A 13568-nucleotide genomic window follows, 5' to 3' on the forward strand; every position below is an offset into this window, starting at 1 on the left:
CCGTGCACGTCGTAACTCTGTCTGACGCACCCACCGCTAGCCTAGCTTAGTCCAGATCCTGGAGGTAACCGACTCCATCTAGGCTACTGCTCCCAATAAGTGACAAAATAACACCAACATTTTCCTATTTACATGTTGTGATTTGTTACAGCGTGTACAAATAACAAGGTCACATGAGACACAGCCATCTTCTAACTGTATACAAACTGGGAACTATATGTATATATGTTGCACTAATCACGCCGCACAAGTAGCAGTGCTTCGCCTTCTGAGAATATATTTCCCAGTATGTATAGAGTTAGAAGATGGCTGCGTCTCATGTGACTCTTGTTATTTGTACACGCTGTGACTAATACAATACTTTGTCACTTATTGGGAGCAGTAGGCTTGATGGAACTGGTAACCTCCAGGATCTGTGCTAAACCAGGCTAGCGGTGGGTGCATCAGACAGAGTTACAACACACACAGAGATGAGAAGGGTACTTATCTAACTCTGAGGGAAACGGTGAATAAGCTAAAGTCCCAATAAATCGGCGTGTTCCTTTAAAATGAGGCTATACATTTTACAACTTACACATTCCTATTCTTTCTTTTGATTATTGTAGTCTCAGACTAAATCTGAATACTATTCAACCACCAGGTTAAGAACCACTGATTTTCTAAGCCATAAACTGTGGAATATTGTGAAAACAAGCGATTCAGATGTCAAGTTCATTTAGATTTGATAGGACACCATAACGTACAGCTTAACTACACCCTTTTGCCTCCCTCTGTCCCTCCCTCTTTTCTTTGTCCCGGGAACAGACTAAACGGTCCTTCTATTTTGGGAACGCGACAAAGCTTTTCAAGGTGTTCAATGTGGAGTAAATCAGAATGACAAGGACACTGAGTGCCCCTTCCTTCATCATCTCGCCCTTGCTCCCTCCCTCTCATCTTCCCCTTCCCTCCACTTTTGCCACCACCTGAGAACATTGCATTAACTGCATGGCCAATTATCAGGACACTATCAAACCTTTACTATGCAGAGAGAAGGTCACATCAACAGAGATTCATTTCTGAGAAAATTAAAGTGTCCTCCTGCAGTGATGAGGGAAACTACATTAAAGACAAGTTACCACATTGCTACATTATTGCCGTGTCATTCTCCTCAGCACTTTTGTTTAGTGCAAAAGTGAAATGCTAGGACTGTGTACACACTTCCAAAGGTTTCAACTGCTTCCTGAAGGGCCTCAAGCAAAATGTGTCAGCAAAATATTCAACCTTCGTAGTCAACACAGATAAGTACTCATTTTTCAACCAACTGTTGTCAAACCCTTCCCAGGAAAAGTGATTGTCCAATAATAGCTTACAACCATAACCAGTTCTGTCAAGATTTGGTTTTCTCAACATGCTAAGGTTGTGTGCATGGGACTCCACTAAGAGCGAGATTCTGTATTTTAACATGAGTTTGGATAATCATGTCTTTTTAATAAAAACATTTCCACAAGTAACAACAAGTAAGTAAGCTGGAAATATAACAAATTCTGTTGGAAATTTTGTTTTCAAACAACTCAGAGAGTTAGCATTAGTTAGCCAGATAGCTAAGTCTGTTAGCGAAAGCTGTTATTTCAGCCACAAACATGGTGGCTGGCTAGAAATGTAAATCCTGCTTTCATATACTGTGGTGTTAAATCTAAGACCTATTGTTTAAAAAATGACGATACATTTTGAGGGGTAAATTTGGTAAATGGTGTATGTACTGTGCTAGCTCGACAGGCGTAGTAACAATAACAAGCGGGGCAGGGCTTAGCAATAGGTAAATTGGCACAGAGCTTTTAGTTGAGAGATAAAGACTTACTGAGGACATAGAGAGAAAGGGTGATCCCTGCCAGGCAGAAGCCCTCAAAGAAGCGCAGGGTGCTGAACATGGGGACGTTGACAGAGAAGGCCACAGTCAGACCAAACACCAGCATGAACAGCACCGATATGATCAGCACCGGGTGGCGGCCAAACCTACAGAGCAAGGTAAAACTTTTTTTTACATGGATTGCAATTTTTGTTTTCTTCAACAAATAGTTTTTGATATTACACACCTGTAAATAAAACTGTATGTTGTGCAAGAACTTTGTTCTGAAAATCTTACCAGTCAGCAAGGATTCCAAACGTCAGGTATCCAAAGATGGATCCCACCAAAAGAGAAAACTTGGCGATGTGGACTTTCCATGCGGAGTCACACACCAGACTCCACTGTAGAGACAAATATACAAATGCATTAGTTCCAAGAATGGTATGCTGGGTAATGGTAATGAAAAACGCAGCAGCTATATATTTTTGAGATGAAACAGTTTTTATATATTGACTAACTCTACACTAGATCTGACTAATTTATGAGGCATTATCGCCATTCAAAACACATTAACACTAAAATGTGAGAAGGGTAGACTTTTGTAACAGGGCTTCCTGGTATTTCATCTAATAGGAACATTGATATGTCATTCATCCAACAATTACCTTTCCTTTGTTAATCATTCCAAACATGTTCAGTTTTGATCATCGTTTAATATTGGTCTTTCAGCTCAATGATCCCCAAAAAGTACATCTCCAAACAAGCTTGATATTTTAGAATTTCTCCAATGGAGTAACTACCAAACAATATAAGTGGTCTTGAAAACAGTGAATCTGCCTTACAGTGCCACAAGAAAAGGTTGGAGAAGCTCATTTGTCCTCTGCAAATCAACATCAGGGATTAAATCATCTCTTCATATACTGATCATTTCCTCTGATTATTACATTCAACTCTGAATCTCCTCATCTTCTTTGCCTACTGAAACTCTTAGCAGAAGGATTCCTGAGTGCAAACAATGCAGTGCAGCTGCTTTTGCATTAATAAAGTATGATTGAGTTCCTCCCCCCCGCCCCCACACAAGCACAAGCAATGATCGTAGCGAGGTGCAGCAGCAATTTTAAACCCCAGTGGAGTATGTGCATGTGAACTGCTTGTAGGAAGAAACGTAATACCGAAACAAACCTACCCGAACCTGCAATTTTGACTACCATTGTCATTATTATTCATTATTGAAATTTATTTATTTATTATTATTATGATTATTCAGAAGACGAATTCCACAGAGAAGGTGGACATTAGGCTGCCCAGCTATTCAACCTCGTCTTAAAATTCAAAGTGTAGTTTGTTTTTACATTTTTCTCAGAGGGGCTCTAACCTCTTATAACCTCTACTACCATAGTGACCCGTTTAAAATGGAATGCTCCAGGATTACCCGGAGCTATCCAGCCATCACATGATCCAGGCATGCCACTCATTCATGGTTTCAGTATCGATGTCTGCAGAGAAAAAGACAAGTTCCTGTTGCGCAATCACTGCACAACTAAGGGTGTTTAAAAAACTGAAGCTGCCTTCCCATGGGACTGTGACATACCGGCATACAGTATCTCACAAAAGTGAGTACACCCCTCACATTTTAGTAAACATTTCATTATATCTTGTAATGGGACAACACTGAAGAAATTACACTTTGCTACAATGTAAAGTATTAAGTGTACAGCTTGTATAACAGTGTAAATGTGCTGTCCCCTCAAAATAACTCAACACACAGCCATTAATGTCTAAACCGCTGGCAACAAAAGTGAGTACACCCCTATGTTTAATTCCCATAGAGGCAGGCAGATTTTTATTTTTAAAGGCCAGTTATTTCATGGATCCAGGATACTATGCATCCTGATAAAGTTCCCTTGGCCTTTGGAATTAAAATAGCCCCACATAATCACATACCCTTCACCATACCTAGAGATTGGCATGGTTTTATGTCAGTTAGCCTAATAGCTGGTTTGATTTGCATTGAGTGATGATTTTATGGAAAGTACCCCATGCCAAAACATTTTATTTTTAAAGGCCAGTTATTTCATGGATCCAGGATACTATGCATCCTGATAAAGTTCCCTTGGCCTTTGGGATTAAAATAGCCCCACATCATCACATACGTTCACCATACCTAGAGATTGGCATGGGTACTTTCCATAAATCCATCTCTCAATACCAAATCAAACCAGCTATTAGGCTAGCCGACATAAACCATGCCAATCTCTAGGTATGGTGAAGGGTATGGTGTGGGGCTATTTTAATTCCAAGGCCAAGAAGAACTTTATCCAGGATGCATGATATCCTGGATCCATGATGCTAAGCCTTTAAAGCTAAAAATCTGCCTGGCTCATAGAATTCAACATAGGGTGTACTCCACTTTGTTGCCAGCGGTTTAGACATTAATGGCTGTGTGTTGAGTTATTTTGAGGGGACAGCACATTTACACTGTTATACAAGCTGTACACTTAATACTTTACATTGTAGCAAAGTGTAATTTCTTCAGTGTTGTCCCATTAAAAGATATAATGAAATATTTACTAAAATGTGAGGGGTGTACTCACTTTTGTGAGATACTGTATATACTGAAATGAAACTCTGAGTCTGCGATTACACCGGGACCGGCACGGCATGGCTGGATGACAGTTTGGTGACTGTGCAGACTGTCTCATACACAATAATTAATGACGTCCACACTATTAGCACAAATGGAAAAAATATGAACAGATTTTCAGCTGTAGCAGAGCAAAGAAATCCCAGAAAACTGCGATTCAGTCCAAGTCAAATCCTCTGAGCTTGTCTGCTACGCCCCCCTATTTCTGCCAGTTGCTACTTTGCTACTGTCTTGCTCATTTGGGATTAATGATGAGAAGTCAGTGTGTAGAGTTGGTTTATACGCATATAAAGCTAACAGCCGACAGAAAATGCAGAACAACGAAGGGCCAAAAGCAAATCAGTTCAAATCCCCAGGGCGCTCCGTTGACCTCTCTCAAATGACCGCCCACCAATGATCAGTCTACACCAGTAAGTCTTACTAGCTCAGATGAAGACGCTCTCAACCACAGCTGCACAGTTCTGCACTCACTGAACTAAGGCAGTGGGTGAGGGGGGTTCAAAGGAGGGAGGGTGATGGAGGAAAGCACATGAGGAGGAAGGAATAAAGATTCTACAATGTAGAAACAGAACATACAAAAAGATGGGAGAGGAATGCAGAGAATAAAGGAAAGTATGGGTAAGGATAACTAAAAGCTAAAGAGAGAGGGATAGAGATGCTTAAAAGCTGTTGAGAAAACACATGGAGAGACTGCTGCATAGTTACTGCCTAGCAACAGACCGTCACCGTGGTTATTAGACTTTTACTGCTTCCGAGTGCTAGTTTTAGAAACACTGCCACACCAAAGTGTTAAAATACTGTAATGTTGTGGTAGCTTAGGTGAGGGTGAGTGAGAATAACAAAAGAGAGCAAAAAGATAAATCTATACGACACATACTTTCTTTCCATGGCACTTTTGTGGTAAAAAAAAAAAAAAAAAGAAGCCAAGAAGGAAACGATACACAGATATCTGACATTGTAGATGTAGCCTGAGGGACTTACAGCCTGAGAGCAAGTTTATATTATCCAGGTGTGACCATGTTTCAAATAACTGTCAAATTACTGTAGCATCCGGACTAGACAACATACCAAATGAAAAACACTAACATGTTTGGCAAGTTAGCTGATGGCAGTTTGTTCCTGCGAACCAACAGTGACAGATGGTAAAACAACAAACATTTTCCCATCAATCTATTATTCATTGCCTCCTATTGTTGACAGTTAAGAACCAAGAGTACACATATCTGTCACCAAAAACACCTGATATGTATCAACAACCGACCAACACTCCTGCAACCTAAATTCCATCACACAACCCTAGAAACACAGCCATGGGTCAACAACCCACAATGTTCACCCCTCCCTTTTAAAAGACGTATCAGAAACAAACCTGCAGCACACACGTTTATCACACGCACACATAGAGCCTCAACAGAGCTTTATCTTTGGGTCACACAAGTGTCTTTCCTCCCAGCTGACGCTGTGAGTGGCTGTCATTGTGTACTGACTGGGTATCTGCAGTGGGGTCATCGCCTTTCAACAGCTGAGACAGTTTCAAAGTATCCCACACTGATCTGGGGTCTGTGGAAGGAGCCAACCAGCTGGGTAAACAGTATGAAGGGACACAGAGCAGAGAGGCCTACATGGGTGTTCAACTACAGTATCATCTTTCAGATCTATGGGTGTGCAACCTCCAGCACAGTGATACTGGGTCTGGGTGTACCCACCAATGTTCTTTTACAACATATTGTCCTTATCGCTTTTATAAAATGCTCTAACCTAAAATCATACAAACATGGCACTGACATAGTGTACCATTGCACCATGTAAAATGAAGTAGTACTGAATGTATTGTCAATTGCTCGATCTGCCAATTATTTTTATTTAATAATTTTTGTCATTGATTATTCAATCATTTGTTGGGTCTATAAAATGAATGTCTGAATTGAAATGAAAAATTTTTGAATGTCTGGTTTCATAATTGTGGTCATTTATTAAGCAACTAGCTTCTAAAATATGAGGATTTCCTGCTTTTCTCAGATTTATCATCCTAATTTGTCATTTTAAATAGAATATCTTTTGAGTTCTAGATTGTTGATCGGACAAAACAAGCAATCTGTAGACATTAACTTTTTTTTTTTTTTTTTTTAAACATTTTCTGAAATCTTATAGACTAAACAGAAATAACTGTTCTAGATTTTTTTTTTTTTTTTAAATAGCTTAAATGCATGACATGGTGTCATGGTTTTGTACCAGTCCGAACGCCATTCTACAGTAAAGTTTCACAAAAGAACAAAGATCTTAAAATCCTCATCAATCCCTAAATGGCAATTGTCTCCGATTATTATACAAGAACTGAACTTTCACAGGGAATCAATTTGCTTTGATGGGGTTCTCAGGCCACTATTTCAGGCAGGTGTGTGCAGCTGCTAGCCTTCTGAATGCGAGCTGAGTAGGATAGGTTGCAGAGAGACTCTATCTGTCTCTGAGTAATGATACATTCTCATTTCTAAGGCTCAGTCCAATTAAGACGTACCCTGAGGAGAGCTTTGACTCAATTAGTATGGGTCTCCACATTAACCACTTTGGATGCTTCGCCACCACCTCAACCTCCTCCGCCTCCATTAAAGCCTTCTTTCTGTGATGCCCTGAGAAAAAAGGAGTGAGCAGAAACGTGCTACTGATTCTGGAGGCAATCCCTATGTGGCACAAGGTGAAAACATCTACATACATTACATGTTTTCCTCATGTGATATGAAGTGTTAACAGAGTAACATGGGGTTAGAATTGTGTATTGGTACATTTTGACAGAGACACTACCGCATTTCGTCGGTGTTGGCACGGTTTTAGGGATGAAGTGTCACAGACAGCTGAGCCCAGTCATGTGCAGTTATGCCTATGCAATCCAAACACAGCGAGAAATGCAGAGTCATCACTTCCTGCTGTAGAGTCATCCTTGTTACTGCTCTGTGGTGGCGAAAGGGGGACTTGGAAGAGTAAGGGACAGGTCGTCAAAACAGATGACGAGGCCAACGACAAGTGGGGGAGTCGATTCTGCTTCAATTTTGGCTCCGATTCAGGATTTGTCCTCATGCCATCCGATTCAATTTCTCCTGACAGCGACCTTGTCAGAATGTGGACTGCATGGGTCAGGGAAGACGAGACACTTTTACCAACTGCTCAGGCCCGTCACACAGATCTGCAGTGGTGGTAGTGTCAACATGACATTATCCGTATGCATGCACAGGCAACACAAATATTAGTATATACAGGTTAACACCAGCATGAGAGGAGAGCCGACAGTGTTTAAGCACCAAACCCTTCATATTGGAAACTTCGTTGTTTTTTTTCTCATGAGATATCTGACCTTTTCTGTTTGTTAGTAATAAGGATCCACGCAATCGATTTCCCTCACATATGACTTCATATTCAGCTGCAGTATGAGAGTATTTTGAATGCCTCCATCCATAAAAACAGTTTATCAGCCTGGTTTTAGTTCATGCAACCCCCCCCCTCAAATTACCCTGCAGACAGTAAATTAAATCAAGACTTAAACTGTCCCCCTGGCTTATGATGCAGGGGGACATGCCAGAGTTGCATTTTATTTGCTTAATTTAAATGAGGGACATTATCAGTGATAAGCAGATGGGCTGTTGCCATTACAGTGGGCACACGCTCAGGCTGCCACAACCCCCTCCTGCAGCACAGAGAAGCTTCAAAGCCTGGCTTCAGATTTAACGCTTCCTGATAAACCTTTTTATTATGACATGAATGCCAAACTCTTCAGAGGTGATGATAGCGCAGACTGAAATGCAATGTACTGTTCTCACAAGGGTGTGAAAGGTTATCAGAGTGTGTATCAACATTTTAGACTTTTTCTAAGCAAAACCGAGTGTTGAACATTACTATCTAATTATTTATTCTTTCCCTTTCTAAAGTCTTAATTGTATTCTGTGATTCTGTGAGTCTTTTCTCTAAAGATTTAAATCACATTATCCCATCAATATCAAGTTTACCCAGAGAGCCCTGTGTAATATTAAAAATACAAATATCTTTATATAATCATACAGCATCCACATTGGGTGAAGAGCTGATATGCATAATGAGATATATAAAAAACACTTCCTCCTCCAGCTAGCAGACCAACTACAGTATGAGGACTGCAGGCCTATGCTGTCTTCTCAGCCTGGCCTGTGCAGATAGGAATATTACAACACATTGGTGATGTGATCCCAGGTAAAAGTGCCCACAATGAAAGCTATAAGAACATCTCACTGGTGTTTGGTTAGGGCAGCATAGGGCGGGTGATGTTTGGCCAGGGATGGGGTTGCATTATTCTAGAGCGCACTAATGACCTTTGCTCCAAATCAAAAGCTCCGCGTCTATTATGTCCATTACGACAACCGGCAAATTCCACCAGCCCTGGCAGGTTTGCCCAATGTGCCAATGGTGGCGTCTCTCTGCAATAGGTCACACCTTGTGTCAGCTGTTGTGATGACTCAGTCACTGTCAGCACGGTGCATGCTCTCACATATCCACAAGCCCACTACTTTCAGGTCTAATGTAAACCGAATCTGGGAATGTCCACGGAATATATCCTTTAATGACTCAGTGCTAAACGACCCACTGTAAAGAAATGTACGCCAATTGGATGAACAAATGGAAGCATAACCACAACCACTATCCAGAAGTCAAATAATATACATCATGTTTTATTTAAATGAATGCTTCTGCTTGAAAGTGAGATTTTTTTTAAGGATGGGTGTCGTGCTGACAAGTGCAACAATGTCTCCCTCTTAATATGCAAATATATTAGGATTAGGGCGGAAACAGATGCATAACACAATATGGAAAAGGATGTCCACCCTCAAGATGGACAGCTTACCTTGGTAACCACGTTCTGTACAAGTCCCGTGTGCAGCTCGAATGTCCACTCACTGCAGCTACACTGCATGTTGGCCGTTTCATTGTGAACGGCGTATTGGGCGCTGTAACTTCTATTGGCATAAATATGAGCTGGCCGCGCGCTGATGTTTTTTGGACCGTCTAACAGCGATGAATGGCTTGTAGTCTGATTAGTCAGGTTTACCAAAGGCTGGATACATGTGTTGTTCGGCTGCGCAAGGAGGAAATTATCAGAATACTGGCTAAATCCAATGAATAACGCCGGGATCCATGTCAGCACGATCAGCTGTTTCTGGTACTTCCCAAATCCCCCGAGAAACGGCAGAATAGAGCCGTCGATGCGTGTCAGCAGCCCCGACGTACTATCGGGGGACACGAAGCCGTTCTCAGGTTGATGGTCCTCCGTGTCGAGCTGCACCACGGCCATCGCGGTTTCGCCGATAGATGCCTCCGTTGTGTAGCGAAGCCGGGGTTGCAGTGCTACCCCCTGTCGACTCCACAATGCGTCAATGCCCCTAGCTCCGGCGTTGAAAGCCGTGCGCAGTCAATCACTGGAATGGAAGTAAGACGCACCTCTTTATTATCAGGAAGTTCTTCCCTCCTCAGTCTGCCACCCAAACCTGTGCGGGGCTGACTGCAGGATCAAGCTCCGAAATGAATGCGGATTGCAGTAAATTAAAGCAGTGACGAGGAAAACTATTTTTATGATCTTTTCCGTCGTCTCATTCTTTGGTTGCTCTGTCGGGCAGCTGTGGCGGCAGAACCCTAGGAAGTGTTTCCTTGGGAGCCACAGGTAACACACCTGCCCATAAAGGCTTTTTGTGACGACTCTACCTCAACATGGCCACCTGTAACCACTGGTAACCACTTTGGAAGGGAAATGCTCATTTTCTGTGCAGCAGTAGAGCAAGGTATAGGCTAGAGCTACTGCAAAATAACATTAGCATAGCTCCTTAGCCTATTGTGTAACAGTCAGTAAAAAGACAGTACTTTTGTTTGTATATTTGTTAATGAACACACTGTTGAATCATGTGCTTGCAGCCATTGTATGTGTAGCATATATAATGACAGAATACAAACCAAGAAAACCATAGTAACTGTTGTTCCACACACAATTTTGGGGAGAAATTGGAATTCCATTCAATTTTGCAAGAAAGTCACAAAATCCAGTAGCCTTTTTGAGGCTCTTCCAAGTGACATTGTTCCAAACATTGTAGAATAGGTTACATACATACATACATACATACATATATACATACATACATATACAGTACATACATACCATAGACTATATATAAAAGTGCATAGGCCTACATACATTCAGATTTAAATTAATTAAATGCACAGGACAGATGACCTATGGGTAGGATGAGCTCTGTCCCCACCCATTTCTGTACCAAACAATACAACATGTCAATTCTAGTTTAGCTGCCAGCAAAGGTGAATATTAAAAAAGATGAATACTCTTTATATAGGCTAACTTGTAATCAAACATTTGAGCAGAAACCACTAATATGGGAGAAAATGACTTATGTCTGTTGTATAGTGTACAGTGTACAGTTTGTGGAAGCAGCATTTAAAGGGCTATGGTCTTGACGGAGTAACATTGTATTTTGACTGATCATGAGTGATCGAAGAGAGAGAGAAAAGCAAATCAATAATGTGTCTTGTTATAAATTGTAGGCTTTATTGTGTAGGCTACTACTTTGTTGGTCATCATAGGAGTCAGCATTATGCAGTCATTTCTACTTCCTTATGATTTTGTACAGTTGTGTTGACCAAATCTCACTGAGGTTTTTGCCCTACTTTGGGCAGCCCCATACAATACTTTATGCACCAATTTATCATAAAGGGTGTGTAACTCTCTATATTACCCTTATTCAAGATTACTCACAATGCGTTTATAGATCAATAATACCATATTTAAAAAAGAAAAGTGGTGAAATATAACTAAGACCATTCACTCAAGTACTGGGCTTATATACGCTTTTGAGGTATTTGTACTTTACACAAGTACTTCCATTTTATGTTACTTTATACTTCTACTCTACTACATTTTGGAAGAAAATAACATGTTTTTTACTCCATTACATTTATTCTAAAGCTTACTAGTTTCTTTTCATATTCAGATCATTAGTAATAACAAAATATAAATCAACTAATAAATGATGATGTATTGTTAAATGTTAACCTCCCCAGCAGTGTACAAAGTAATTAAAATGAGTTCCACCTTTACCAGCTGCAACATTAAAGTAATTTAATCCAATACTATAATACATGTGATTTTGAAATGAGCCAGTCTACATAATCAGTACTTTTACTTTTGTATATCAGTATATTTTGACGCTAAGACTTCTGTGCTTTTACTTGAGAAACATTTTGACTTGTGGTACACATTGGTATTACTACTTTTACTTACATTTATCAATTTAAAGGTTCGTAGTTATATATGTTAGTAAGTCATTAATAATGATATTCTACTATTAATAAGGAGATTCTACTCTAATCATTTATCTTGTCTGAGTTGTAAATGTTAATTGATTGTTAATTAATGGATTTTGTTCCAGATGATGTTCAACTCTTTCACACAGCTGAGTGGTTGAACTAAACATTTAGGGCTCTTGCTAATTCACCAAAGAACTAAAAAAGTCCATATGCTGGAGAGGGATAAACACCAGGCAGCCAACTCATTTGTAGCACAACCTGGTAACCCAAAACATGTCCTTATTAATCTATAAAGCATTATTACATTATTTATTACCTGTCAATAAAGCCATATCTCATAAACCCTCTATAAAGTGTGCCCTATTGGAAAGTGGGTCCATTCTTTATAGCAACACATCAGATTTTCATCACAAGCTGTGTTACCCATTGTAATTTTCACAATCGATTTGATCAATTAAGATTATTAATTATTTTAATATTTTATTATATCTCTTTTACTGAAATTCCACCACTTGTTTTGCCAGACATATAATTAAATAAAGTATTATTATGAATATAATAAGACATTTGGTTACAAAACAAAATACACACATAATACAGTCACACATGAATTAATTTTCTGTATTATTATCACTCAGATTTGACCTCAACACGGATGTCTTGAATTATAAACTTGATTATTTGTGTTGTAATACTAATTGTAAATGATTTAAGGAAGCCTCGTGGGATAAACTGAACGAAAGAGTTCAATATTGGCCAGGTTTGATTTACACCCCCTAGCTTCGTAGCCTATATTATTTCTCTGACCATGTAATAAGCAGACAGCTACTTCATAAACAGAACATGTGTTTAGCAATGCTTCACCCTCCTGGCCATAACGTGCTATTACATACTTTTTTCATTACTCAAGGTGTTGGATCATGGACATTTCATTTGTATCAGTTTCTCAAAGATCTGTAAGTGAAGACATTTGTTTATTTTATTTTTTTTGACTATTTGAAACTGCATTTCTTCTCTTTTCTAATTATTTTGAGAAACAAATACCCCCAAATTGTGACACAGTACATTGGAGTATACCGTGACATTTGACATACATTTTAAGAATCAACACACAGCTATTGCTGCAGAGGTATTACTGCATGCACAGCAAACATGTTAGATCCTGAGCAGCCCCAGGAATGATGAGGGCTCCTGAATGGCCTGCAGAGTCTTGTTTAGTTACACACTGATGACCCCTGCAGGCAGACTGGAGCAACAGCATTGCTTTCTCGTCATTGCAGAATTTGCCAAGACTGTATGGCTACAGCCGATTTTTTTTCATGTGGCAACAATCATGCAACATAAACTGTTTTGTATTTTTTGTTTGTTTTATAACATTTGTGAAGTTGAAGTGGGGATTTTATTTTATTGTTGAAAGCAGGTTTAACATTCTCAGGAAAATAAAGGACAGGATATAAGTGATATATTAAGCTGTTAGATGTCAATTACTTACCTTAACCTATTTGACTTTTTTTTTCTTTTGCCTGCTGCTCTATTGTCTGAAAGTTTACATGAAAAAACCCATTAATGACCAGAAAATGTGCAGAAAATATTGCATGGCTGTGGGCCAACAGAAACCAGACGACCGTTGTACCGTCACACTATCTCACTGTGCTGTTTGTTATCATTTAAACCTGCTTGTCCCTCCCTAGCAACTAATTCAGGTGTGTCTAAGACAGGACCTCACCCATGCAATGCTGGGATTGAGCTCAAGTGTGTGTGTGTGTGTGT

The 13568-nt window shown here is 39.8% G+C and overlaps 1 protein-coding gene across 3 annotated transcripts in view; it reads right to left on the bottom strand.

Moving 5' to 3' along the window:
* The window catches only part of LOC144526424 (solute carrier family 22 member 23-like), a 37021-nt gene extending 26837 nt beyond the window's left edge, over positions 1 to 10184 (bottom strand). For 2 of the 3 annotated variants that reach the window (XR_013502751.1, XM_078263905.1), the window contains exons 1-3: positions 9334 to 10184; positions 2123 to 2226; positions 1838 to 1992 (exon numbers count right to left, since the gene is read on the bottom strand). Coding sequence is in view for 2 of the 3 variants with exons in the window: in XM_078263905.1 (XP_078120031.1) it covers positions 1838 to 1992; positions 2123 to 2226; positions 9334 to 9780 (706 nt within the window). In the remaining variant the exon portion in view is untranslated. Of the gene's footprint in view, positions 1 to 1837; positions 1993 to 2122; positions 2227 to 6984; positions 7097 to 7268; positions 7561 to 9333 lie in introns of those variants that run through there. The other variant, XM_078263906.1, reaches the window with a different exon arrangement.
* Positions 10185 to 13568: the final 3384 nt, after the last annotated feature.

Source organism: Sander vitreus, chromosome 12 (assembly GCF_031162955.1).
Source record: "Sander vitreus isolate 19-12246 chromosome 12, sanVit1, whole genome shotgun sequence".
Taxonomy (NCBI): Eukaryota; Metazoa; Chordata; class Actinopteri; order Perciformes; family Percidae; genus Sander; species Sander vitreus.